This window comes from Pleuronectes platessa, chromosome 2 (assembly GCF_947347685.1).
Source record: "Pleuronectes platessa chromosome 2, fPlePla1.1, whole genome shotgun sequence".
NCBI lineage: Eukaryota > Metazoa > Chordata > Actinopteri > Pleuronectiformes > Pleuronectidae > Pleuronectes > Pleuronectes platessa.
Genome location: NC_070627.1, coordinates 18,706,081 through 18,734,068, shown reverse-complemented (window position 1 = coordinate 18,734,068; position 27,988 = coordinate 18,706,081). Strand labels below are relative to the sequence as shown.

Here is a 27,988-nt window from a genome sequence, read left to right as displayed (position 1 = left end):
AATGGTTGGGGTCAAATTAAGCCCCAAGGAAATCAATGTAAGTCATTGTAATGTCATGAGTGTGTGTGTGTGTGTGTGTGTGTGTGTGCATTATGGACATCTACCCTCGTCGTCAGATCTCTGGAGCGTTAACACAGAGGTAGGTTTGATTTAGCTAAAAGTCTCACTTACGGCCACATGTCGATGGTTTGTCACCTCATTTAGCCAGCATTGGTCTCACTTTATTTAAACCAAAGGCCGCTTTGTATCGTCTAACTGGGGGCTAAAAACATTGCTTCAGAAAGAGCTTATTGTTGGGAGATTTTCCCCTCACAACCCTAAAAAACCCTGCAGCTTAAAGCAGCATTTTGTCTGGTGAACCCAGTTTGAGGAAATACAGTTATGTGTCTCACAGAAAGAGAGAGAGAGAGAGAGAACTGTATAAAGGAATTTGACGAGGGGAGAGAGGATGTAAGATTTAAGCACAGAGCCTATCATTGTTTTCATTTCAGCAGCGTGCAACTGAGGGAATAAAGACAGGACGTTAATGATGGTGTCATGTGTCCTATCAGTCACGGCTGTGGAGTTCATTACATCTGGGATTTTTACATCTGGGACAGATGTGGTGATATAAGAGATCCTGATTGACAAAAGAAAGGCTCAACCGTAGGCCTATTTTCTCGAATGTTAACTTTAAAAAAACAAAACAAAACAAGATGAGGGGCGGGAGGAGACCGGAAAAGTGAGATCAAAACTATCAAGTCATTCTCATGTCAAGTCTAGAGTCTAGAGATTTTCAGTGTGTGAAAGAGGCTCTATCTGATTACTCCCCCGTGCGTAAGAGGAGAGTGAGAGGGGCTGAAGTGAAGCCAAGGAAGAGGGGAAGGGCCTGACATCAGCAAGCCAAAACAGCTGCCCCCTTCTCCCCCATGGAGAGACAGCAAGGGGAGACTGATGGAGCAGGAGAGAGAGGGGAAGACTGGAGGGCCTGTAAGTGCGGAGCAGGAGAGAGCGGCGTGCGAGACATTTGAGGGTCTGTAGAGGCTGGAGAGGAGAGAAGGAGGTATTGGCGAGGGTGACAGAGGGGAGGTGGGGAGTGTGTGCTTGCATGCTTTCAGAGTGAGGGAAGCTAGGGAGCGAAGGGACAGGGGGAGAGTGTAAGAGGAGAGGGTGCGTGAGGAGGTGAGGGTCTGTGCTGGGTTTCACGTCCTGGTGGTGTCGTGTGGGCTGGGGGGGGGGGGGGTGGTATCTGGAGTGGATTTCAAGGCAGGACGAGCTGTCAGATAGAAGGGCAGGGGGTGGTGGCGAGGAGTCACCGGGGGAAGAAGGGAACATGCTGGAGAAGACACTGACAACATAAGGGGGCCCTTCACGACGTGGAGAGGGATCGGAGGAGAGGAGCGAACCTTCTGGGGCCAAAAGCACTTGTCTGGAATCAGCGGATAAGAGCTGAGGAAATCGAGGATACAAGGTTGAGAAGAGAAATAGGTGGCTGCTGGAAGTATGGGGTGCATTCACAGCAGCCCGGGCACTGGCCGGATGAAGACACATGGGCCTGGTGGTGACACAGGAGGAATCCCTGTGACGGCAGAGCCTGAGGTACATCCTGAAATCCTCCATCTGGCTGAGGTGAGTGAACGCCTGCACTCCGGTCTACTGTAAACATGCTGGTTAACACAGAGGTCATGTGCCGCTCATGATCATCTTTTATATTTTGGAGATAAAAGTTTGGCTTTGACTCGTAGTGTTCATTTTGTGTTGCGTTGTTGTCTGCAGCTGTACAATGGCAATTAAGTATCTTCAAACTTGGACAATTTTGACCGCATCTATGCCCCAGGATGTTTGGGCATATTGGACTCAGGAGGAGGAGCTGGACCTGGTTGAATTATTTGATGTCATCACATAGCAAATTAGATCCAAAGCGGTTCTGTCTCATATATTTCCTCTGTGTTTTAGAACAGAAGCATCTCATGCTCGCATACCGAAGTGTGAACCTGTTTTGTGGGTCCATTTTACACCTGCACAGCGAACATGGTTTGCATGTGCGGCTAATGTTTGGATATGAGCCAGTGTCAATATTAAGCAAGAAATATATCATACAAATGAAGCATGAGCAATGAGAGGGGTTGGAAAAAAACACATACCCACCGCAGCGGCCGACTGTCTACTTGATAGCAGTTAATCATGTCCCTGAGGAGTCAAGGTTCAAGAGGAAGTGGTTTAAGTTACTGTCCGGTTTCGACCCGCCGTCACCCAGTCTGCTGCCTCTATTTAGGAACATGCATGGATTTAGGAGCAAGCCGCGTTGCTTCACATGTAAAGCCCCTGGAGGACGTTTGTAGAGTCTAAAATAAAAAGTGCCTGAGGTTTGAGTGGTACGCACCAGAATGTGTCCATTCTCACATGCCAGACTAAATCACACATGGACATGCTGTATGTCAAAGTCGTAAAACAAAGAGCAAACAAACTCCAAAGGGTCATATGTTCCATCTTGGTGGAACAAAAACATTACACAGAGCACAAGTGGCTTCAAATCCCCTGAAGTGCTTATTGTGTGTGTGTGTATGTGCAAGTGTGTGTTTGTGTGTGTGTGTGTGTGTGTGTGTGTGTGTGTGTGTGTGTGTGTGTGTGTGTGTGTGTGTGTGTGTGTGCCAAACTATGACAGAATGGTCCCAACTGAAAGGGTGGATTCTGCAGTGAAGAGGAATGAAATGTGTCATACATGAGAACTGTCCAGGAGTTCTTCTTTCTATAGGTTGTTTATAATCTCTCTCTCTCTCTCTCTCTCTCTCTCTCTCTCTTTCTCTCTCTCTCTCTCTCTCTCTCTCTCTCTCTCTCACACACACACACACACACACACACACACACACACACACACACACACACACACACACTCATTCCCGCACCTATTCTCAGCATTTTCACGAGTGTTTGGAGGTGACAGTCTCTGCTTATGCAGGTTATAAATACCCTGCCAGATCTGGAACATACCCCTGGCCTGCCACCTGCTCCCGTCCCTTCCCAGCCAGATCATGTGTGAGGTTGTGTGTGTGCACGTGTGTGTGTCACAAAGAGCTAGAGTTTGTGACTCCTGCTCTCCAGCATGTCATCACTTGTGAGGTGTCATTGAAAAAAACAGACGAGGCGTGTACCCTATGTTGATTTACAGTGTGTGTGTGTGTGTGTGTTGCAGCTGTATATTTGAACCATTTCAATGCATTAGCACAGTGAACACATACCATTACATTTATGATTTGTGTATGTATATGTATGTTTGGTGCATTACCATGGTAATAACATTAATAATCAGGATCACCTAACTGTAATTATATCACATAGTGCTTCTTAATGCTCTGTATTAGTTTGTACGAGTTGTTTTAGAGTTACACCCTCAAACCGCCTCTGCTGCAGTTCTCAACGTAATAAACAGCGCGTGCAGCCACAGTCATAAAGAACGCCATTATTCTTCTACACTGGTGTCCGACCCTCTCCTCGTCTCCATGTGAGAAGAGCTGCGGGCTCTCTGCAGTGGTCAGAGATGCTTGGAGAATGACATAGACTTTGGCTGCAAGAACTCTGGGGTAGGGTGGGGTTCCTGTAATACTGCAATGCAATGCTGCAACCCTGCTGATAGTCACGGGAGACCGAGCGTCCACTCAACCAAACTGCTGTTGAACATACATGAAGGCTGGTGGACACAACGTCCTGATCCCCTGAACCGTCTTCTACAAAGTCCAGAATCCTCAACAACTGAGTAAAAGTCTCAGGTTTATCTAACGTTCCACTAATGCTATCATTGTCAACATAAACTTTTCTCATTGAGAATATTCAGCTATTTAATTGCACTGTGGTATGTTTTGTTTTGCTGTTGTTTTCTCTCCCTCTGCTCCTCTGCTGTTCACGGATCGACTCAGTGAGAAGTGGAGAAAAAGAACCACTGGAAAAAAAGTGTCAGTGCACCATTACTTTAAAAAAAAACACACACTCAGAGAATAATGAGTCATGTCATCTGTGTCGGTTTTAAATGTAATGACTCTCTATCGTCTCATTTTTCATCATTTGACAGACAATTACCAAACAATCTCCTTCACATTTTGCGGTTAGTCACTGATGTACTGATTTTTTATTAGAACATAAGAAATTCCCTTCTTTTCATCACCTTTGAGCAATCACTATAGGAAAGAGAGTCCATGTTTATACAAGTGAAAACTTTCTCACACAAGTTGAAAGTGAAATGTGAATATAATAGGCAACTATATTAATAACCACGTTTTCAAAGTTAAGGAAATTAAGTCAAAGAATCTTATTAGGTGTGTGTTTTCTTTAAGTAACGATATTTTAAGTAGAATCAGTAGAAATGAACATGAAACCAAGAGGATCTGCACGGATACGTTCTGACTATGTTAGTGTGTCTGAGCCTGAGCTGCACTGACACTACTTCACCACTGAGAGGTGCCCTTGACTCATTCTGCTTTCTCAAAAGATTTCAACTTCAAACTAACACACTGGCTTTACAAGATAAACAATCTCAGTGAGGACTGACTGTGGAATTAATATAAAAAATTGTTGTCCTAAATGAAAAGTTACATTTTCTGTCTGAGTTGATTGTCTCTTGAGAGAATTCACAGCATTTTCAGTATAGAGAGGGACTTCTCGGTTAATGCAGAGGATGTGTTAGTGAGTTGCCATGTATTAAGCCCATATTAGTGGGGATTTTATTTGACTGTAACAACACGGAAAAACGACTCAATATTGAATAGTGACATGCCAAAAAACTGTGACTATATTTAAGTTTTATGGTGTTTTTTTTAAACTCCAATGTACATTTATCATGGTTTGAATGTTCCCATGTGGACATGTGGACTGGATTTTCTTCCCATGTGTCTGTGCATTTGCTCCAGGTAGTAACAACATCCCTTTCTCTCTCTCCTTGGTTTCTCTCTCTCCTAAGTCATTGCATTACTTCATGCATCTTTATTATTCCGGATGTAGAAGTGATTCTTTACAATGAGTGGGATCTAACTAACCTCTCAGTGTTGTGACTGTGCTGCAGTTGAACTCTGGTCAGGATTATAAAGGGACCGCGGCTCTGTATGACATTACATAAGTTGAATCGATTCCCCCTCCATGACTTATGTAATAACATTTGAAATGTTACTGGTGAGGTGGGCTGATGATCCACTCCTCCCCTTGTTTGACCCCTTTTTGTCAGGTTCATCAATTCTCTCCTTAAATCCCTTCACACTCTCTCTCTCTAACACAAACACACACACACAGATTCATCAAATGAAGTGGGTGCCTCAGTTTATAGCAGCAGCCATTCATCATATCAGCAGAGGACCTTTCAATAGACCAGTGGCTTGTTACTCTGCTGGTTTGATTATAAGATCAATAGCTACAACATCATGGGAATGTCACTCCAGGTCAGTGACCAAAATAAACACAGTTTTTACAACTGAGGGGGTTTTTGTGGTTAGTGCGACATTAAAATTACAAAAAATAAACACACAACTTAACTCATTAGAAACGGAACTATTTGAAACACCATGCCGGACCCAAATAGACAAAGTCATACCCTTATTCAACTTTAAACATTAAGAATATGAATATTCTTCACGTCTTAAGAATCAAAGTATGGTTTATGATATTATTCTCATCATACTCTACCACCTTTGTACTGTCACTATTGTCTCTATTTTAAAGAACATGTTTGACATTTTTGTAAATATGTTAACTTGCTTAGTTGCTACCTGTTATCAAACCAACATCTCACCAACATGTATAAAAAAGACTTAAGTTCTCTAACTCACCTGTAGCCCACAGATTAATGTGCACATAAAACTCATAGACTGTACGTTTTATAAAGATGGATGATATGATAGCTCCCCATAGTGAAAAAATTTAAAAAAGGCAAAAAGATATCATCTTAAAGTACAACTGTAAGTGGACTAAACAAACATAAATACAAATTGAATGTTAATGGAAAGAACATGAACTGTTTTTAACAAAGCAAGTCAACAAATTCTGTTGGGTTTTGTTGTGTGTTGTGAGGTGTAGTTGGAGCCAAGCCACCGCATTATGGTCATATTATGTAACCACGATAAGCTCAAGGTAGAGCAACATAAAACATAATTATACATTATACATTCCCATTAATAAAGGATTAAGACTGTATACGCTCCACTTGAGAGACACGGCTGTTTCATAATACATCACGTTGAGTGTATGTTTTCTTCCACTCACCATTCAAGATGGAGAAATGAGGGAGATGTCAGCGAGTCAGTGAGTGTTTGGTTGTGAAAAGTGTATAAAAGGTGGTGAACAGGCACCTTCACCTCTCAGAGTAACATTCAATGCTGCTCCTGTTTGGAAAAGCTCAGGGATTGGAAAATGCAAAAAAGTGCCAGAGCTGAAAACATGTTTTTTAAAGACCGGAGAAATGCATTAAGTCAGGAAAAGAAAACAGGAAATGGAACAGCAGTGTGAGCAGGTATGTTGTTTGTGGCACTCCACCTCTCTTCCATTGACCCCCCCCCCCCCCCCCCCCACACACACACCCTTACACACACCCCCATACACACACACACACACACGCCAGTCAGTCCAGACACCACCTCCCACTTGATGTTTCCACTCACCCTCTCGGCCGCAAAAGATGTAATGGTTGACTGCAGCTCTGAAGGCGTCACTTTGGGATAAGCATAACTTTATATAAACATTGTCCTATTTCTTTACACTGGTTTCACTGGAGGAATTGAGTATTGGTTTATAAAAAGACGAATCCATGTGTGTGTGTGTGTGTCTACAGTCAGTGTGCTTACTTACCCCAGACATAGAAACCGTTGACCGAGTAAGTCCATGTTTCAAATTTACCTTTGGCTCTTTTCTTGCTTTGCCCACAAAAAGCTTGATTTATGAACTATATTGCAGCCAGCCACCAGGTGGCGATCGAGTTACTTTGGCTAAATGTGTCCGTCATTATACACAATCTATGGATGTGACTGATTCCATGTCTGTATATTCAGTGACTTGTGATCATGTGGGCTCGTAGCACTTGAAACTGATTATTATTTATCGTCTTGTCCGGACAGACTGTGACAGAATAAGGACGAGTTAAAAAAAAGATGAAAAACAGGATGCCTTGAAACACAGCATGATATGACAGGTGTTTTTAGTGGAGGAAACTGAAAGAACAGCAGGCGTAGGACACCAGTGATCACGCTGCCTCAGTGTCACTGAGCCAGAGTGTATCTACACAGGCAGCAGCCATGCAAGGGACTGTGGACGTCCAGTGCTTCGTTTGGATCAACACTGAGATCACAAGCTTAGAAAGCAACAAGAAAATGGCTAAAAATCTTGCATGACATTTTAAAGACCTGCAGAGACTGTTGGTTTTGATCCATCTAAAAACCTGCTTCTGACTTCCTTTGGCAGTAGCATTCATTGTGTTCACCTCTGGAATCCCTCTTTTCATGCTGCGTGTGGATGATCAGATTTCCCTCTCCTGTGTGTCTGCAGCTCGCCAAAGCTGGGTGCCATGACTTCACGGAAAAGAGCTTCAAGAGGAGACGTGTCTGTGATGTGTGCAAGCAGAACATCGACAACCCGGGGTCTTTCTGCAAGGGTGAGTGGGACATCTCAGTTGGGTCAGGTGGCAGACCCAGAGCACGACACAGCATGCACCCATACACACAGTCGTAGGCCTCAGCTCATCCTGATGTCAAATCAGATTTGTCCTCTCTCTCCCTCCTCTTTGCAGATTGCAAGGCTGCAGTTCACAAGACTTGTGAAGCAAAGGTAAGCGTTATATTCATGTCCCTCTGACCTGAGGAAACTGTGCTCCTGTGACAGAGGTTGTTGGGCTGCGATGTTAATGTGACGTGAGACCTAAGCGCAGTAAGCCATGTGCACTGACCTAGATGTCTGGTTGGAGAAGGCCTCCCCCCTGAACAACAACCAGCCAGGTCACTATGATTAATTCAGTCATGTGCTAACGTGGTATAGCAGGACCCCCCCCACCCCCCACCCCAAAGTATCCTCAAGCACCCAGGTAGTCGATGTATGAAGTGAGCAGTTGGATTATATGCGTTTTTTCTTATTAAAATATCCTATATTTTAAATAATACACAACTTCTCATTAGCATTGTGCGTGAGGAGTATTCTAAGGTGAGCTCTCAGTCCTGAATACAAGTGGCAGGGATTAGTGAGGACAATGTTTTGTAAATGCAGGTTGGAAGGAATAGGTCAACATTTTGGGGACATTGTGATCTGATCGGAGATCAACCAGAATGGCGCTCAGCAGAACGTATACCACTGCCGCTACCCAACACTCCAACTTAATTCAATTGAGCTGCACCAAATCTCACACATACAGACATCAGTCCCCTAAATGTGCTTTTTCATTAAGATCCATGAATTATTTCTCAAGAAATTCACAAGAAATAAAAACTGTTCTCAATGCTAAAGTGCAAAAATTAAGGCATACGCCCCCTTAAAGGTATAGTTCACAGAAAAAGGAGAATTCCCTCATTCACTCACTATGCAGATGCAGGGGGTCCATAAAACACTTTTGGAGTTTGAGAGGTTAACAGCGTTGCAGCCAAATCCAGTACAATTGAGGTAAGGAAGTAGTAGTGAGTTGATGATGAATGAATTTGAAATATAAATACATCTGAAAAGCAAATGATAAGCTAAATTATTTTATGACCCTAAAGGAAAATTTTGATAAAAATCAAGATTTCAAGGGGGAAAAAATGAAACACGTTTCAGTAACTTCAAGCGTTAATTTAATTAAGCTCATATAGACATATTTCAAGTGCAGATACAAAGGAGCTTAATTTTTTAATTCACTGCATCATTGGTCAGGTGTTGTTGTCAGTTCCTAGGAAACAAAGAGAAATTGTTTCACATCACCATATTGCAGCAAAATTAAAGAATATCATACGTTTAAACCTGGGGTGAAGGAGGCAGAGATAAATGTTTCTCCAAAGACAGTTGCCCTGATAGTTCAGACTTTGTGCATGTCAAAAGATTGGGTTTTAGTAAAGGTGCTTAATCTTTGTTGTTTTTGCACCAGGAGGGGACTCTCTGTCATTGCACTGTGCAATAGAGACGATCTCTCTCTCTCTCTCTCTCTCTGTCTGTCTGTCCACATCTGCTTATGTCAGAGCATTGGCAGCCTCCGCTCTCATGTGACCCTGCTCAGAGTAGCTCAGCATCACACAACACTGACTGAGCTCATGACCTTGCTGTAACTGCACTTTCCAACAGCAAAAAACACACACACTGCACACTTGCTCTGTGTCACGCAGAGGGGCCCATTGCCTTTATTATTTGGCTCATCAGGTCAGATCCAATCCTGCAGGATTTATGAGGAGCAGGGAGGGTGGGGGGGGGGGCTGGGTGTTCCTGCCTCCTCCTCTTCCACTCACAAACACACACGCACACACCGTTATGGTGTATGATTGGGCCCTACCAGCTGCTGTGCCTTAGCAGCATGCATTAAAAGAGGATTATTATTTTTGTCATCCTCGTCCCCCCCGGTCACCAAAGCGATACGGCCAAAAACAACTCGCTGGCTGCAGAGGCCTTGGATTCGAGTGGACATTGTCACACAGGACGATGATCAATCTGCACAGGGGAAGTCTGAGCGGGTAAATATAGCAAATAACAAGAGTGCCATAGATGCCTTCCAGTGGGTGATCAGTAGGAGGACACAAATAAGCGAGAAGCAGCTGGGAAGGCATTCTGTGTTTATGTGTGTGTGTGTGTGTTTATGTGTGTGTGTGTGTGTGTGTGTGTGTGTGTGTGTGTGTGTGTGTGTCTGTGTGTGTGTGTAATCAGTCCATTTCGGGGTATGTATAAATAATAATGGCTGCAAGGCTTCATGTCATGCTATTTCTGTTTTCTATGAGCTTCGTCAAATTTCAACGTATTGCTCTCTTTCTTATTCCTCTTGTCATCATCTTCGTACCTTTAATCTCTGTATTGATTTGTTTTCCAATGTTTCAAAATTCCTCCCTCCCTCTCCCACCTTTTTCTTCTGTTCAAACATTTCTTTCATCAGCGTGTCTGCCATCTCCATAACAATCACTACTAAAGTTCCAATTTCTTTTTTGCATCCCTTGTGCATCATCTCTGCATTCCTCTTGTCCTCTCAACACTATCTCTCCATCCAACACTACCCCGCTGCCACTTTTATTCTGCCTCTTGTCATCTCTCGCTCTGCCTCGGGCCACTGAAAAGGTCAGTGCACATCAGCGCCCTGTGACTGTGCAGGGCTGCCCGGTGTCTGCATGCGGGGTATTGACGTCTGTGCTGTGCTGCACATGTGCGAGGCAAAGTACTCTGGCTTTAACGTCTCTGTGCGTATGACACGGGCAGAGCGAGAGGGGAAAGTTATGCGCTGCATGCGCTGCCGGCTCAGTGTTTGTGTGTGTGTTTATGTGTGTGTGTGTTATCATGAGAGAGGGAGGGTGGTAAAGTGAGTCGTGAGAGGGATCGAGCAGAGTTTGTAAGAAAGCGAGAGAGAGAGAGGGAGGTGTTGTGTGATAGTCAGCGAACAGGACTACTCAGAGGCAGAGGGACAGACTGAAGCTGCTTGTTCAGAGGTAAAAACACGCTCTGTGCTCTATTTCTTTGGTTTACTTCATTCCTATGTACTCAGCACGTCAGTTGTGACTTTTCATTTTCTTCTGACTTGCAATCTAACGTCCTTAAACCCCTTTCCACAGTGTTTGCTTCGATAACGCAGCATGTCATTGTGCAAATGATTCCATTAAAGCTGTAGCCAGGGTGCTCTTGATTTGCCCAGAAAAAGGATTTCATTGAGTGTGATGTGATTAAGGCAAGTGCAGAAAATGAAGTACAGACTCCTGCTGTGACCTACAAAAAAATACACAGATTTTAATTATTAATGAGACAGAGTGAATTCGAAAGATTTACTTTTTAATGAGATATTCGTCTCTAGGTCCAGGTCAGCAGATTATGGAATCTGTAGCCAACCAATAACCCAGCTCTATACCATTCTATATGCTGTACATCCCTGATAATATGAGATTTTGTGGGGTTAGATTGAATGATGTGATGTCACAATGCAATTTCCTGCAGCATCTATTCACTGGGTCTATTCCAATGCTGTGTATACACCATCTGTGTTGTATGTTGTGCATGTCATCTCTGTCCAAAAGGGCACCTGACAGAGACAAATGGCTGCACTGCCGACACACTCAGCTCTCCTATCATCATCCTCTGATGGATGTTGATGTTGTGTAGTGAAGAACAGATGGTAACAGTTCCCTGCTCATATACACCAGCTGTTCTGCTAATGTGTCATGCTGATCTATGAATTGATTATGATGCTATAAGGAGCATGTGCTTGTATGCTCACGTTAATGCGTATACTATATATTGATATATTAATGTTGCCAGGTTGTCCTGAAGTGCTAGTGAGGCTGGAACCTGCAGATAAACAAACTTTACTGCAAAGTTGCAAGACACTTTTTGCTAATATAAATTCAGCAGTGCTGTCCAGAAGTTGTGAGGTTTCTTCTCCTTTATCAGGTGCTCTGAGCAAGTCATGTTTTGCAACCTTCTCTGTTGTTTGTGTTGCTCCACGGGGAACGTGTTGTCCTAGCTCCTTGCAGATCAATAGGAAGGTAAAAACAGAGTCAATAGAGAGATTAATACAACAAATCACGCTAGGCCTGCGTTTGAGGTAGATGTGGACAGACAATCCCGTCAGCTGAACATCTGTTTAACCTGATTAAGGTGGTGACTTATTAGTGTCACATTGTTGTTTCCTTTTATAACCACTGCTGGCATGATGCACTGCATCCAGATGACTATCATGGTTGTTTTAATTTAACTGCTTTATTGGCCTTTTTTTAGTAATGAAGTATTACAACGACTATGCACACAAAAACACAGACACAAAACACACACACACACACACACATTGTCCTGCTGTTGTCGGGCTGCTGCTGCTGCAGTAAAGGCAGAAAGTGGATTTGTGAGATGACTGATGGACAATTATACAAAATGAGCCCTTGAGTGTTCCGAGAGACGTTTGGTCTAAAATAAGGAGCTTTATCAAAATAGCTCAGTGAAATCTCTCTGCTCTGTGTCAGTGGTCAGCAGGCATGTTCAGCTGTTGACATCTCTCTCCCATCAAGCGCCCGCTCTCACTTTCTCTCTGCTTGCCTGTCCTCTTTCCTCTTCCTGTCTTCCCTTTTACTTCTAAGCTCTGTCTGTCTCGGCTCCCCAGACAATTTGTCTGTTGCTTTTAGACCTTTGTCTATGCTTCCTCTTGTTCCCCTTCTCTCCTTCTTTCCAGGCCAGTTACATAGCAACTTGCCCCAGCTCTCTGTGGTGCTTATCAAGGGCTTGTTTGTCATCAGATGTTGTTTATCCAAGGGGAGCAAATACTTGTATCTCACGGCAGGGATGATTACCCTGTCCACAGGCGCTGAGAGTCAAGTGAGGGAGAGGGTGTCAAGTAGTAGGAGAGGAGGAAGTGGAGGGGAGTGGCAGCAGTAGGGGGTAGAAGATGGTGAAACAAGGCTTCAGGGATGAGGAGAGAAGGTTGTGAGGTAGAGCGATAATGGAACAAGAAATGGAGGGAACTTCACTCTTTAATGTGAGTCCTCCAAAATAATAACCACTTCTAAATTTGCCCTCTGCTGCCCTGGTTAAAATAACCAGCCTACGCAAAAATAAGTGAAGAGTTTTATTTAGCTTTCAGTGGACTTCAGTGCACCAGTGTCTTTTAATGAGACTATGGAACTTCGAACAAGCCACAGTTAATTTTTCCTTTCAAGGTTGAAATGGGAAAGCTTACTCACTTCTCCCTCTCCACAGCATGACGTAGTGTCAGAATGAAAGTCAGTCCTTCTATGATGGCACACCGACTACGCCTGTGTCTCTAAGTCTCACATTTATATTCCGCTACATCGTGACATACTCCGGCAAAGCTCTGTGTTGGATTTCCTCTCCCTGGGAAAGGAGTGATTCAAGGATTCAAAATGTAGCACAGAGAACATTTGAGACCTGTGTCACAGCCGATGTGTTGTGGAAGGGAATGACAGCTAGGAACCTCTCAAGGAAGAAGTCTAAAGGCTGAGAGCAGATTCATGTCAAATTTGATTGGCCCGATCAGATAAGAAGATTCCCTGTTTGTATCCCAGTTTGGTACACACACAGACACACACACACACACACACACACACACACACACACACACACACACACACACACACACACACACACTCACACTCACACACACACACACTCACACACACTCACACACAAATTCTCAAAGTAGGTGATCACTGTTACAGTCTGTTCACTTGACCGTTTTCCAGTCTTTATGCTAAGCTAAGCTAACTGTCTGCAGTGGCTTCATATTCCTGCTTCAGGGACTGACTGAAGACTAGTTGTCTTGCCTGTTTAGTTGCTTTCCCTTGTTCTTCTTGAAGCAGTTTATCATGTATCAAGCAACAGCTGTCTTCATGCACAGCAAAGTCCAATTGCTGCTTCTGCAGTTTCACATTTATTCCACAGACAAGGAACGAAAAGGAGGAATGACAAGTGCACTTGAGGAACAAGGCGAGCCCAACCACTGAACACACTCGGCATCTAGTCCACTTCCAGTCACTCAGTCAGTCAGTCAGTCAGTCAGTCCCTGGGGGCGGGATGGAGGGCTGTCACTGGCACCTCAGTAAATGCAAGCTGATGAACAAGACAAACTGAACCAGATGGCTGCTTTCCCAGTGGCTCCAGTGTACACACCGCATGTATTAATGAAGAGCCTGAGGCTGGCAGGAGCTACCCAAAACACGTGTATACACCCTGCATGTGTGTGTGTGTGTTTGTATGTGTAAACCCAGGTTGACCAGCGCTGACATCCTGTTGCAAATTGCTTCCTGTTGACTCTACCGTCCTCCTCCTCTGCCTTTGTGCTGCATGTTGTTGATCTCTGCCTCTATGTTCCGCCCTGCGCTTCTTTTGTCTGCATGTTTGTGTTAATACGGGGTTCAAGTGTTGCATCTGTCTTTTATTGTTCCTTCCTGGAGTCAACCACTTTATCCACTTCCCTATTACTAAGGCTATTAAGAGACAGGTTCTCCCCTGGGGCTTGATCGCCATTTCATTTCCTACTGTAGGTTTTATTACATATTTATGATGCGTCCATGTACACTAACACAGGAAAGTAGAGATTAGCAGCTTGTGGTACAGCATGTGAAGAGAGAGGATCAACTCAGAAGTTGTTTAGAGACCACTCATGATTCAAGAAGTCCTTGACCAATAATCAACTAATGAGGCATGTCAGTGATGAATATTGGCCACATCATCTCGACAGTTCAGCTGCAGCATATGTTGCTGTGTTGTAACCAATTACAGCCTGTCCTTTTCTCTGCACTCCTCCTTTAACTCATTCCTCTGTAGATCACATGTCTGTTTATGTCCCTTTACTGTGGCCCCCTCTCTCCATTTCATGTATCACCGACTCTGTGTGTGCTATAACAAAGAAAGCTTTGGTTTCATGCAATAGAAAACACATTACAAAGCTTTTTGGACTATTTTTTAATAAACAAAATCAAATGTTATGGTTCAGATGTCATTGAGTCTAGTTTTTGGGAATACACAGCACTAAAAACAGTGCTAAACTAGAATACCTCTGACAAGGCCCAAAAGTCTCCTTTAATCAAGCTGCACACAAGTATATAAATGCAAATACAACTCCCTTAAATGTGCCTGATTTTATTGATCTAGATCTATGAATTTTTTCCTGGGAAATCTCACAGTGTTAAAGAAAGTGATACAAAATTCTTGATCCGCACCAATACTTAATGGATTATTTTCTAACTCATAACACCTTTCCAGAGCTTCATGATAATCTGTCGAGATGTTTTTGTGTGATCTTGCTTACAAATAAACAAACCAACCAACAAACAAACGTACAGGGCTGGAGACATAACCTCCTTGCTGGAGGTTATGAATTGAAGATGCATGATATGTCTTATTCTGTATCTTTACAGAAATAAATGGTTTGTGTTAAACAGCATGGTTTTAAAATTAATGAATTATTGGTTGACTCAGTTTTGTCCTGATGTTGGCATGATGACGATCTGTACCCACTGAACACAGTCCAATAAAAAAAAAAATCAACCTCAACTGTCATAGGAAATCAAACAACCCCAAAATTAAATTCTGCTGGAGCTGGAACTGAAACACTTGGGAATCACTTGTAATGACTTTGAGCTGCATTTAAGTTTATTTTATTATATTTTGATAGTTATTCTGAGTGTCAGAGCAGGGACAGTTTACAAAGTAGTGATTTAATCTAATAGAAGATCTGAATGGAAGAAGGTATGAAATCGGTCTTGTCTTTAACACAGTAAATAACTACCTGACTGCTGTTGTTGTCCTGGGGGCTTTTCGTAGATCATTGTGATTGTCAGGCATTTGACTTGTTAACACCTGTCAGCACGGGCCAGCACTCAGCCAAGGAGGGCAGTTCAGCTGTCAGTCATCCTTGCGGGATGGTTCAAAGGTCAAAGGTTGACAAGGTGTCACCTGCTAAGGTTTACAGTCAGCGCACATATACATGTAGCTGTTCCGTAATACTGAATGTTTGAAACCATTTCTTGGCTCATTTCCTTCAGTTTTTTTGTTGTACTGGTAAGCATGATGTTTTCATCAGAAATTACTAACTTTACCTTGTGACACCAACAAATGAGCACGAAAAAGTAACACATGCCCCGACTGACATATCACTTGCTCCCCACACATCACTAGAGCTCTATTATCCTCATGATAAACAATCCAGAGCAGAGGAAGCCACAGAAATCTGATCAGGTCTATTTGTAGCATATTGGCTGTAGTCTGTTTGCATGACCTCTCCCTCTCTCTCTCTCTCTGTTTACATGTGTCTGTGGTTTTGGCTGTTGGCTCACCAGCAGAGAAGAAGAACTGCACGCCACATGTCAAGTCGTCCTCCAGTAAACTCGATCAATCTCTCCCAACTCAATCTTCTTAACGAGACAAAGAAAGAAAAAAACACAATCAATCATTTTTATTGAGTATCTCACTTTAATCTGAGGACTTCGGCTTTTTCTAATGTCTGGTCAACACATTTCAAACCAGCTGGTTGTTCCCCAGTGTTGTGAAGGGAGAATTGTCTGTGTCTGAAATAATGTGACATGTGGAATGAGAATCAGTGCTGACAGCCCCAGCTGCAGGAGGAGAGTAGGACCGGATCTCACCATCCTCTCCATCAGCTCTTCATCCCTCCATTTCTTAATTTGCGCTGCGGGAGCAGGACCAAGAGCATTAAACCAAACACATGACTTGGCGTGTGTTGGTTCAGTCCCTGTGTGTGTTTGTGTGTCTGTATGTGTTTGCATAGGTTTGTGTGTCTGCTGGACAAACTAATCCTATTTTCCTGTCTTCCTTTCAGGTGTCTCCCACCTGCACCTCAACATCAGATCTGGTAAATTTGTACATGCACTTGATAGAAAGTAGTTTAAATCAATGGTAATTTATAAAGTGATCAATAAAGTGATCAATAACTGCAGCATAGTTACTCTTTAACATTTGTTTCTCAGAGAGGTTCCACTAAATCTACATCCCAGAAGAAAAGAGGCTCCTTGCCGAGGTAAGACAAATCAACAAGACAAAAGTAAATTATATTTGATATGCGAAAAATAGAAGTAAAATCAGCATTATGGACACAGAGCTTAACAATCTTATCTCCTAATGGATGTTTTGGCTGCACTGAAAGCACAACTTCTCTCAATGTCCAGGAGTAAAAGTGTGGAGCAAGTGATGGAGCATGTGATGGAGCGCCACTACGACTTTGACCTCACCTACATCACAGAGAGGATCATCTCTGTCTTCTTCCTGCCAGACCTGGAGGAACAGCGCTACCGCAGGAACCTCCAGGAAGTGGCCTCTATGCTGAAATCCAAGCACCAAGACAAGTTTCTGGTCAGTAATGAAACTGAAGTGGTAGCAATTTGTATCGTTAAAGGACTACATTTAGTAGTGGCTGCAATGGAAACAAGACCTATGTAAACATATTCAAACACTCAATATGTATTTAAGATTTTTTTAAGGGTAAAAATTCAGATTATTACATTTGAGAAGTTGTATGTGTGATATCTTCTGAAATCTGTCATATATCTGCCTTTTTCAGCTACTGAATTTTTCAGAAAAGAGACATGACATCACCAAACTAAACCAAAAGGTACATATTTTGAAATCTGTATGAAAAGATAACATGTTACTGAGACACTAATGAGATGCATAAACTATGAGATCACTTTGTACTGACAAGTTTAACAATCTCACTGTATTTTCCTCTGCTTCTTCATAGGTGCAGGACTACGGCTGGCCTGATCTTCACGCCCCACCCTTGGACAGGATCTGTGCCGTCTGTAAGGCAATGGAGACTTGGCTGACCTCTGACCCCAGTAACGTAGTGGTCCTCCACTGCAAGGTTTATAAAGCCTGAATCCTCATCAACCTATTTTGCTGTTAAAGTGGAGGAAAAAAACAACATCATAGTTACCCTGATCTGTGTTCTGACAGGGAAACAAAGGGAAGACGGGAGTGATCGTGTCGGCCTACATGCACTACAGCAAGATATCCGCTGGGTAATCTCTATTATTACTAATGTGATAAGACACGTGTAAAAATATATTATCCACGATCCTATCAATACTCCTGCCATGAAAAATGCGGGATCAATCCCGACCTCTAACATTGCATCTTTTTTCTAACACAAATCTGTATAAGATTCATTAATACGCGTGTGTTTGTGCCCACAGAGCGGACCAGGCTCTCACCACACTGGCCATGAGAAAATTCTGCGAAGACAAAGTGTCCTCCTCGCTACAACCCTCTCAGAACAGGTCAGACATATTTCCTCCTCCTTTTCCTCCATACACCACTTCTTGCGAAGCTGCTGTCATCACATTTGTTTCTTCACCTCATGTATTTTCAGGTACATCTACTACTTTAGCGGCCTGCTGTCAGGCACCATCAAAATGAACAGCAGTGCTCTGTTCCTCCACCAGATCATCATTCCCTCGTTACCAAACTTCCAGACTAGAGGAGGTCGGTGTTATACGAACTAAGGCTTGTGTGAACAGAAAGTGTTTAACAAAGTCAAAGGCAAAAGAATATAATCTTAATTTCTTTGTAGGGTTCTTTCCCTTCCTGAAGATCTATCAGTCTCTACAGCTGGTCTACACCTCAGGTGTCTAGTAAGTACATGGTCAGTTGTCGGGTTGTACCCCTGGGTTTTTGGTACATGTCCTGCGGGCAGACGTCTGTCCCTCCCTCTGTCCCTTTGACAGTTTTTGTCTATACAGGCCGGTGTCTGTGTTTAGGTGTAGGCTGGTCTGTGCTTACGTTAAAGTGAATGTTGTTTGCCAGTGTTTTACTCGACTGAGACATGGTTTTGACTGGATTTATATATGGTTCTGTGGCTGTGTTTTTTACACTGTGTATGTGTGTGTGCAGTGATCCTCAGAGCTCCAGGGCGAGGAAGCTGTGTGTGACTATGGAGCCTGCACTGTTATTAAAGGGAGACATTATGGTGAGAAAAAAAGCCTCTTGTGAACTGTTTGTCTCTAATTAGAAATCTTACTTTGATTCTAATCTTAGGTATATACGCACATCCTATACACTGCACTACATCTGCTGCTATTACCTAATACCTGCTTATTGCATTCAGTTTTACATACATTTCTTTGTCCGGTCTGTAATACACTTTTATAACTTTATAACATGCTTGATTATTTTCAAAGCTGATGATGTAATATCACACTTATAGCTCTGTTACTCACACATGCCTCCTTCTCTGCAGGTGAAGTGCTATCACCGGCGGAGTCAAGCAGCAGAGAGGGAGGTGCTCTTCAGAGTCCAGTTTCACACCTGCACCGTGCACGGAGCCCAGCTGTGGTTTGGCAAGACTGAACTGGACGTGGCCTGCACAGGTATAAAATAGAGGATGGTTTGGAAATGCAGGGACTAAGAAGTCTTTGGACAGACATGAAGGAATCACAGTAGGGATTAGAGAGAAAAGTATAGTCATCAACTAGAATGGCACAATTCCTGGTTCTTCACCTTTGTCCAGATCGGCACCAAAGATTATCAACATTAAGATCCTGAGAAAGCATACCGCCCTACAAAACCCCATCCGCTAGATCCAGAAGTTTATTTAGATATGTACTGAATTCCACAAACTCATAGTCATCAGTCCCCTAAATATGGCCAATTTTCCCATCAAGATCCATGAAATATTATCTGGGAAATCAGTGAATAAGTTCTTCCTTGGCCCATTTCCCCATCTTCCTGCAAGTTTTGTGGAAATGGGTTGAGTAGCTGTGAAAATATGGCCTCTACAGTTAACTATAGCACTATATGATTGAAGTAGAATACATTGTACTACAGTGTAATCGAAATATTGAATCTAAACATAGTAATGAACATTTGGAAATCTGTATATTTCTACTGTTAAGATATCAATACAATTCAAGAGCCACTTAAATCCACTGTGGGGCATTTTGAGACAAACAGCAAATTACTGTCACATCACATGAGACAAATTCTTGAACCCGGCTCAGTAAGCAGCAGCCTCCTGACAGTTGCTCTAAGTGCTCCATGCTGTCGATGTATAAATGATATTACCCACACTCACGCATGAAAGTAAAAATAAATCTGGGCTGGTGCGGTTCTTTGAAGCCCCGTGCTCTGTTTACTTAACTCATGTCCTGTCTTATCATTGTATCACTCTCTCTGTTCTGGGTATTTTAGTCTGCCTGTATATTCGTCTGTTTATAGATGACAGGTTCCCTCCCGATGCCACAGTCGAGTTCATCTTCTCTAATGGGCCAGAAAAAATGAAAGGTGAATATTATAATTTTGTTTCTCTCACACTGCATCTTGTGGTGCATTTTAAGCTCCTGATCCCTTTCTTTATTTTATCTTCATGTGCGTCACATCATAACGTTTGTTTTTCAAGGTCGAGAATGCCGTCAGAATGATGCCTCTATCAAAGTGGACTATAAGACCTCAGACCCTGTGGTCAGATGGGATTCTTATGAGAACTTCAACCTGCATCACCAAGACAGCATGGAGAGTAAGAAACAAACACATACTCACACACACACATATGCACACGCACACACACACACACACACACACACACACACACACACACACACACACACACACACACACTATGACCTCTAACCTTAACCATAGTAACAGCTTGCCTGACTCTTAACCCAACCCACAGGTTTATGCATTTTCTCACACTCCCTTCTCCTTTCACCCAGATATCTGTCATACGAAGGGACCTCTGGACGGCAGTCTGTACGCACAGGTGAAGAAGAGACGTGGGCCCGGCTCGACTGCTTCACCAGCGTCTACCAACGGATGCCTCAGCAGCAGCCCAACAGTGAAGCCTCAAACTCCCAGCCAGCCCCCGCCTCCCAGCTACACCAGTAACTCCAGTCGCTCTTCACCACCCACTGATCATCTGCAAGATGGCTCTCCCTCGACAAACAGCCCTGAAAGAGAGAACACTGACTGTGCGTCGAGGAGTGGACATGGGGAAGACAGAGCAAGAGAGAAAACACGAGGGAAAGAAAAGGACAGGGAGACAGCTATTTTAGATGATGGAGAGCCTGTAAGTTCAGGAGGTTTGAGGCGGGAGCACTCATGTTGTGGTCGTGGAAAACCAAAGTGTGGCGATGTGGGGTGGGAGAGGGAGAGAGGGCCCTGCCTTTCTAATGGTCATTGCCTCGGACATTGCAACAGCATTAAGACTCATCCAAAGAGTCAAACGCTGCCGGCTTTACCAACCAAATCTGTGTCCCCTCCCACAAATCCAGCTCATATGGAACTCTGCCATCGCCACAGTGCCCATCTGTTGCCAGACTTACCATGGGAACATCCACCACCACCTCCGCCCCCACCCCTGCCCTGTCTCCACAGGCCCTACTACCCTTATTCTCCCCCTGACCACACACACCCACACAGCAACTCCCTCCCTCCCAGCAACAGACTGTGCAATGCGGAGGAGTGTCACTTCTTCCATTATTCCAACCACAGCCCGTCTACTCATCTGTCCCATCAGTCACTGCCCTCCAGCCCTTACAGGGAAATGTTCTTCAGCTCTCCAACACCGGCCTCTGGTTGCCTCTGTCGAGAGTGCTCCAGCAGGCGAGAGCACCAGTCCAACTCAGTCAGAACATTCCACCCGTTTCACCTAAACCAAATACAGACCCCGCACTGGTCCCAAGGAGCAGGGGTACAACAAACAAGAGAGGTGCCTACGCTGTGGGAAAACGAAAATCCATGGGAGCTGGTGAGAGATTCAGAGTTTTGGCAGAGCAAATCCCCCACCCCTGTGTTCCGGGTCTGCCACTCCACTTTGGATCAGGGTCCAAACCAGGAGCAGCCGACATTTGGCCACGCACCACACCAGACCTACCACGGTCCCCAGTCTCTGGTGGACGTGCGGGATGGAGCAAGCAGTGGGTACCACACCCCTCCTCCACCCCGCCACTCCTGCCCTTGCTCTCATCAGTCATCCCCAGCTGAGAGCCATGAGAGCCGGGGTTACGTCTCGGGATACCACTCTGGATCGGCCTCGCCTCTACCTGCTACCAGCCCGTCTCCTGGGAGAGGCAGGCTGCCTGAGATGCAGTCCAAATCCAGAGAACAGCAGCGTGCTGAAGGTGAATGAGGGATACAGTGAGAATTGCTTTATTTAAATTCTTATTTCACACATTTTCCTGATTGTTTTGTTATAAGTGATAAAATCATCTTACTTCATCTCGCTTCTCAAAGTGGAAAAGGCAAAAACAGATTCAGAGGATGACGTCTCCCAGGATTCAGAGGGTAAATCAGACTCTACTGGCCCATCAAGCACCCCTGGACAGGACTCTGATCATGACTATACAATAATTGGTAGCAGCAGCCCCACACACACTGAAGACAGGTGGGTTATACTTCCTTTCTGGATTCCTACTCATACTTAAAATGACATTTATCCATATATGTGGATAATTATCTAATTTTCTCATGTTTTTTCCCCAGTGTAACAGCTGACAGCCCACGTCAAAGCCAAGAAACCCCCGCAGAGCAAGAACCCAACACAAATATTAACAAAACAAGCACAACACCAACAGAAACACAAACTTCTAGCATATCTATACTCTCATCACAGCCGTCAATTGAGCCGATAGCAAGTTCTGATGGTGCAGCCAAGATCACAGGAAGCACCCAGGGATCTACCAAGTCAAATACTTCAAGTTACACGGCTGTCATCATCACTCCGGTCCAAATGCAACTCAATGGTGCCGCTCTTCCCAGCGATACACCATCCGATAGTGTAGCTGTGAACCCGTCTGCCAGTCTCAGTTCTAGCCCCTCCACCACTTCCCCAAATTCTCTTATTGGCTCACCAGAGCTGCAGACTTCTCCTCGGCACTCCCCAATTGCGACAGACATGGGCCATAGACTGACTCCAGACAGAGACAGCTCAGCAGACAACAAACCTCCGTCACCTGTTCCTGACGGATATAACACACCCACATTTCCCTTAGCGTCCTATTACTACCCAATACTGAATGTCCCCCATGTCCCGTACACGGGGTACACTGCAGTCACTATCCCTGCCATCCAGCCACCACTCCCGGAGAAGAAACGCCTCTCCTCCTCTGCAGGGTCCCTGAACACACACAACTCTCTTCTGAGACTCTCCTCAGCTCCTTCCCCAACACACCATGTGAGTTTCTCCTCCGCTGTGGGACAGCAGAGACGAGGGTCTGCGCAGTGTAGTTACAAGGACGAGGCAGACATCAGGGTTAATGCTAAGTTTGTCCAGGATAGTTCCAAGTACTGGTACAAACCAGGCATCTCCAGAGACCAAGGTGAGGATTGTTTAGAAAATGAATGGTTGTATTTATCATTACCAGGTAATCCAGTCTTCTGTAATTACTGGAGAGTTATTTTACACCACCCCTCCTTCTAACCTGTCCTCTCTACCATAGCTATAGCTGTGTTGAAGGACAAGGAACCAGGAACCTTTCTTATCAGAGACAGTAACTCCTTCCAGGGGGCGTACGGTCTGGCCCTCAAAGTGGCCACCCCCCCTCCTAATGCCAACATCAATGGCAGCAAAGGTATGAATGTATTGTTAGTACTACGAAGGCACTCGGTAAAAGGCTCATACCTCCACTGAGCCCTAAAAGGTTTCCTGAAATTCAATCAAGCGGCAACAAATCACATCCACACATTCAGTTCTCTAAGTGCCTATGGTTTTCCCGACAACATTTCCACGTGAATCATTAGAAATGGGGGACAAATTAATGTTTGTTTATTTGCCTCCTATTTAAGACATAGTTACCAAAATGCATTCATTATTCCCATGCATTCAAACAGCGAATGTTACTGATGGATCAAACCATTTCATGTACGTCTGTTCTATTCTGTTCCTGCATGAAATGAAAAGCAGTGGCAATATGGTTTAGGTTGTCACTGGCTTCTATTGCAAACAGAATCATGCATCCTAAAGACATGTTCTGTGCAGACAGTCAGCCTTATCTTTTCATCATCGCTGCCTCTCTCCTCTCTCCTCTCACCCAGGGGATCCTCTGGAACAGCTGGTGAGACATTTCCTCATCGAGACTGGGCCACGAGGAGTGAAGATCAAGGGCTGTCAGAACGAGTCTTACTTCGGTCAGTTATGTGGTAGACGCTTACTGCCATAATGCGTTTCACATATTTAGTTCTGTAAGACATACTGACACTGAGAGGTCTTAACCAATAAGAACTAGAAAAAAGTTACCTCCTTCCCAGACCCTTATTTTCTATTCTTTACCTATTTCTACTCGGTACTATATACATGCATACAAAATATATATTTTGTAACGTATTTTCTCTCTTTGACTTTTTCTTTTGCAGGAAGTTTATCTGCCATGGTGTACCAGCATTCAATTACACCCATCTCTCTACCCTGTGCCCTCCGCATCCCAGAAAAAGGTCAGATCAGCCTCATTTATACATTGTTTTTACAATCAAAATCAAATATCAGATCTTTTCAGCTACATTTACTACAAGAGAACATATAAATGACTTCCATTCAAAGCCTAGTAGGTTGTTACATTAGCTACAGTCTGGATCCCCAATAATTGAGACGGTGCTGTTATCTAACAGACTCTGATGTTTCAGATCTGGTCGGGGAACTTCAGGAGACGCAGAGTGCAACAAACACCAGCACAGCAGCCGACCTCCTCAAACAAGGAGCAGGTATTACATGAGCTTGTTCAGGTTTTGGTGATTCTGTTGTCGGATGAACTTCAACAGATGCTGAATCACATGTTGAGCGGTGGTTGCAGTTCTTTCATTTGACCAACAGAGACCGCTGAGGCCTCATATTTATGTAGCACTGACCAGTAATACAACACACTGTACTGTATGTTTATGTGACTTATATAAGTTTTCAAATCTGCTTGTTAACCCAGGCTGCAACGTGCTTTACCTGAACTCAGTGGAAACCGAATCACTGACTGGGCCGGAGGCAGTTTCCAAGGCAACCAAGTGCACTTTGGCTCTGAGCCTGCGTCCAGTGGCGACGGTGGTCCACTTCAAAGTGTCCTCTCAGGGGATCACTCTGACAGACAGCAAAAGAAGGTGCATCTCAGACACAACAGCCTTGCTTGGTAGTGGGGCTGGTTAATGATTATATCAAGATAAAAATGTTCATATCAGTCGATATCGATAAATGTCAGGATAAATATGGCTGTAGCTGTAACCAGTGAATTTCCCCATCATAGGATCAATAAAGCTCATATTATCGTGGCTTATCTTATAAGCATTGTATCCTATATATATCATACTTTTTTCATATTGCAATCAGTGAAAATTATATTGATATTGTTTTTTGTTACCCCATCCTAACAAGCACTTATCTACCACAGTATCTACCACAGTATCTACCACACATTTAAACGTTTTTTTTGTTATTGCATCAAGTTTCTGGTGCATGACACAGTGTGTGCCTCAGTTTGACAGGAAACTTTTCAGATAGTGTTCATAAAACTAAACCTAAAGAGAGATGAGCTATAATGTTTGTTATTGTTGTTGGCAGACTGTTCTTCAGGAGACACTACCCAATCAACACTGTCACTTTCAGCAGCCTTGACCCCCAAGACAAGAGGTAAAAAACTAACCCTTTTGATTTGAATAAAAAACAAACCTGTGCTTGAACATGTTGCTGCTGATTATCTTTGTAATAAACGTGTGGTTTCTGCTGCTGCAGCATTCATCTTGTACTGACTTATATTTTATGAATATAAGCTCTGTCTGTTATCTGCTCGTCTGTTTTCTTTAACTCTGAGAAGTGAATGAATATGAGAAGTGATTGCTTAGTTTGACGAAACAGTCTCCTTGTCCTTGTTATTCATGTCTTCCTGCATTTTGTCTCTATGTCTCGTTGGGTGCCCCTGCTTCAGGTGGACTAACTCTGATAGCACATCAAGCAAGTAAGTGCTTGTGTCTTTGTGTCTTCTTCTTGGTTGTGTGATATCATCTATAAATTGTGCTACTTTGCATGGCGATTACTCACAACAATCTGATATTCTACTCTGGGGTTTTTTTCAGTGTCAAATACCTTTTACTCTCCAGTCGTTTGACTTCTCTTGTCTGTTTTCTCTCTGCAGGATGTTCGGCTTTGTGGCCAGGCGGACGGGCAGTTCCACAGAAAATGTCTGTCACCTGTTTGCAGAGATGGACCCCGAGCAGCCAGCTGTCGCCATCGTCAACTTTATCAACAAAGTCATGCTGGGACCTCAGCTGCGGAGATGAGAGAGTAGAGGAATCTGACAAGCTGGACTAGTGGGGACGTGGGAGAGATACTAAAGAGATTATATGCCAGTCTACAGAGGAATCGTTTGATAAGCCAAAGCCAACATTTTGTAATATTTGCCAAATGAGATTCAAACACCTGACATTTTTTTTCATGTTACAAACTGTTTATATGATGTAAAACAAACTGCACGACTATCCATTTGCCACAATGTCCTTAGTGTTTAAGTTTCTCTACATAAACATTCAAAGCTTGAAAGACGATGGACGCATTAGAATGTGAGGGTCATGTTTTAAGTGAAGAGTGGGGCAGCAGCGATTTTGTTCCTCATGCAGGGTGAGAAAGGTGAAGAAAGTGATTAAATGAAAGATGTGTAAAAAAAAAACGAAAAAAATAACGGTACACTTTCATACCAACAGACAGTTTATTATGCTGGACCTACCTACAATTTAAACCAGGCAGGTAGATGATATAACAAAATGTGGTGTGGTTACCTATGAGAAAGTAAAAGTGAGGTTAGCCTGAAAAAAGAATTAACTAATTAAAAAAGTCATGGACAGGACTTTAATATTTATATTGAATATTTTCTACAAAACCCCTTTACTTTGTAACACTAAAAATGCCAGGGAAGAAGGGGCTGTTTTTTATCAATGTCTTTTTGTTGATGAGTTATTGCATTTTCTATAAACTAACACTATTTACATGACTTCAGCACAATGTTTTCATAATGGATTTTTATGTAATAGAAGTAATATATTTAAGGCCTCAGGGGTGGGGGGGTGGGGGGGGGAATGGTGTAGGCTGTCATATTTGAAAAGAAATTAAAGCAATAAAAGGACATCAGTTACAAATGTGTGCTTCATCATTTAATAGCTTTGTGTCAAATATTTCAGTGCTTATTTGCAAACTCGTTGGTAACCATTTCCTTTTTGTATTGACCTTATTGACTAAATAAAGACGGACGACGTTTCTCCACTTTCTCCCACTATCCAGAAACGAGGCCTAAATACCAACGCTGCCATTTTGAGTCGAGCATGTTACTTTGGAGCCAGAATCTGCGCAATAGGGATCAGGGGGTGAAGCCATGATAACCAGGTCTGAGTCAGTCTCAGCTGTCGATCATGACATTTCCCCCCATTTTTACAACATCAAATAAGTAAAAATAAAATCAGCTGTCATGCGAATTCTGAAATGGTTCATTGAATCACATTGAATTGGCATGTTGTGACCAAGTCATAAATATGCCGCAAAGGATTGGACATTTCAAAAAGTCTGAGGAATTGATAGAAGAAAATTTACAACAGAAATGTACCAAAGGAGTAGACCATTTTGAGGTTTCTATGTTTAAAATCGGTTGACGCATGTATGAAGGAGCTGTTCGTGACTGAAACCTAAATAAATGCAGAATAACAAACAAGAAAACTGTCAGCTTTCACACAAATGAAAAACTAAAGCGAGTGGGATAAGATAGACACCAGCATTGAAGAAAAGGAGGAGGCCAGAGTATCGTGCATTTAAAACAATGACTGAAAATGCACAGATCGAGAAGATCAAAAGGGTGAGGTCCCACCGAGATTTGAACTCGGATCGCTGGATTCAAAGTCCAGAGTGCTAACCATTACACCATGGGACCACGTGTAGTGCATCTTTAACTTCAAGATGTATATACTTTGTACACCCCGAAGCTGTGTGTTATGCATTCGCTCCATTACAACATGTTTTGTGGAATTCAGGATTATGAAGCTTTACCTAGCCGTGTTTCGGCAGTATTAGTCAGCTAACTAACTAAAGCGGACCCAGATAACGAAACGTAACGCGACAGAAGCAGCGTCACAGCGCGGAACTAGACTCGGCTCGTTTTTAACGCACACATCCACCTACTTGTACAGAAAGTCAACCACCTGTGGGAAGACAGGAGATTTCTGTAGTCAATCACACAAGTCGAAGTCTCAGCCAAGACTCCGGCCATCGCAGAAAAGACTCGTAGTGTCTGAACTTTCTCTTAACATCATCCAGCGTTCATCCTTTTCTTCTTCTTCTTCCTGCCAGTGACGAGCCTGTACACCGCCAAAACTCGTGCAGCGCCCCCCTGTGGCACACCCAGGCGTTACAGGCAAGCGC

At 43.5% G+C, this 27,988-nt stretch overlaps 1 protein-coding gene, 1 long non-coding RNA gene and 1 other non-coding gene across 7 annotated transcripts; 1 reads left to right on the top strand and 2 right to left on the bottom strand.

Annotated features, from left to right (window-relative positions):
• Positions 1-738: 738 nt before the first annotated feature.
• LOC128458731 (tensin-2) lies at positions 739-26,629 on the top strand. 3 transcript variants are annotated; one of them, XM_053443695.1, is made up of 27 exons: positions 739-1,608; positions 7,498-7,603; positions 7,739-7,776; positions 16,439-16,471; positions 16,587-16,636; positions 16,785-16,968; positions 17,177-17,227; positions 17,357-17,479; positions 17,572-17,636; positions 17,811-17,894; positions 17,987-18,099; positions 18,188-18,248; positions 18,508-18,583; positions 18,854-18,983; positions 19,831-19,896; positions 20,012-20,128; positions 20,328-21,734; positions 21,847-21,997; positions 22,096-22,931; positions 23,052-23,183; positions 23,647-23,739; positions 23,965-24,042; positions 24,232-24,309; positions 24,525-24,693; positions 25,151-25,219; positions 25,515-25,544; positions 25,722-26,629. In XM_053443695.1, the coding sequence occupies exons 1-27, from the start codon at positions 1,483-1,485 to the stop codon at positions 25,864-25,866; spliced, it is 4,611 nt and encodes a 1,536-aa protein (XP_053299670.1). In that variant the 5' UTR covers positions 739-1,482; the 3' UTR covers positions 25,867-26,629. The 3 variants fall into 3 exon arrangements, with proteins under 3 accessions (XP_053299670.1, XP_053299679.1, XP_053299687.1); XM_053443704.1 differs by lacking the exon at positions 25,515-25,544; XM_053443712.1 differs by lacking the exons at positions 739-1,608; positions 7,498-7,603; positions 7,739-7,776 and adding an exon at positions 10,285-10,589.
• Positions 15,242-27,919, bottom strand: LOC128458752 (uncharacterized). Of its 3 annotated transcripts, none has more exons than XR_008342053.1 (7): positions 27,749-27,919; positions 25,673-25,854; positions 24,542-24,673; positions 18,834-18,975; positions 17,315-17,514; positions 16,848-16,938; positions 15,242-16,013 (listed from the first exon to the last, which is right to left on the bottom strand). It is a non-coding gene; the product is annotated as an uncharacterized LOC128458752 (long non-coding RNA). The 3 variants fall into 3 exon arrangements; XR_008342051.1 differs by having other exon boundaries at positions 17,332-17,514; XR_008342052.1 differs by having other exon boundaries at positions 15,242-16,010; positions 17,332-17,514.
• trnaq-uug (transfer RNA glutamine (anticodon UUG)) lies at positions 27,429-27,500 on the bottom strand. The gene has a single exon. It is a non-coding gene; the product is annotated as a tRNA-Gln (tRNA).
• Positions 27,920-27,988: the final 69 nt, after the last annotated feature.

Bases quoted from the DNA above. Each gene is read 5' to 3' on its own strand.
- LOC128458731 (XM_053443695.1), top strand. From the start codon at position 1,483: ATGGGGTGCATTCACAGCAGCCCGGGCACTGGCCGGATGAAGACACAT. The intron at 22,932-23,051 runs GTGAGGATTGTT...TCTCTACCATAG, and splicing joins AGGCATCTCCAGAGACCAAG to CTATAGCTGTGTTGAAGGAC. The intron at 25,545-25,721 runs GTAAGTGCTTGT...TTCTCTCTGCAG, and splicing joins TCTGATAGCACATCAAGCAA to GATGTTCGGCTTTGTGGCCA.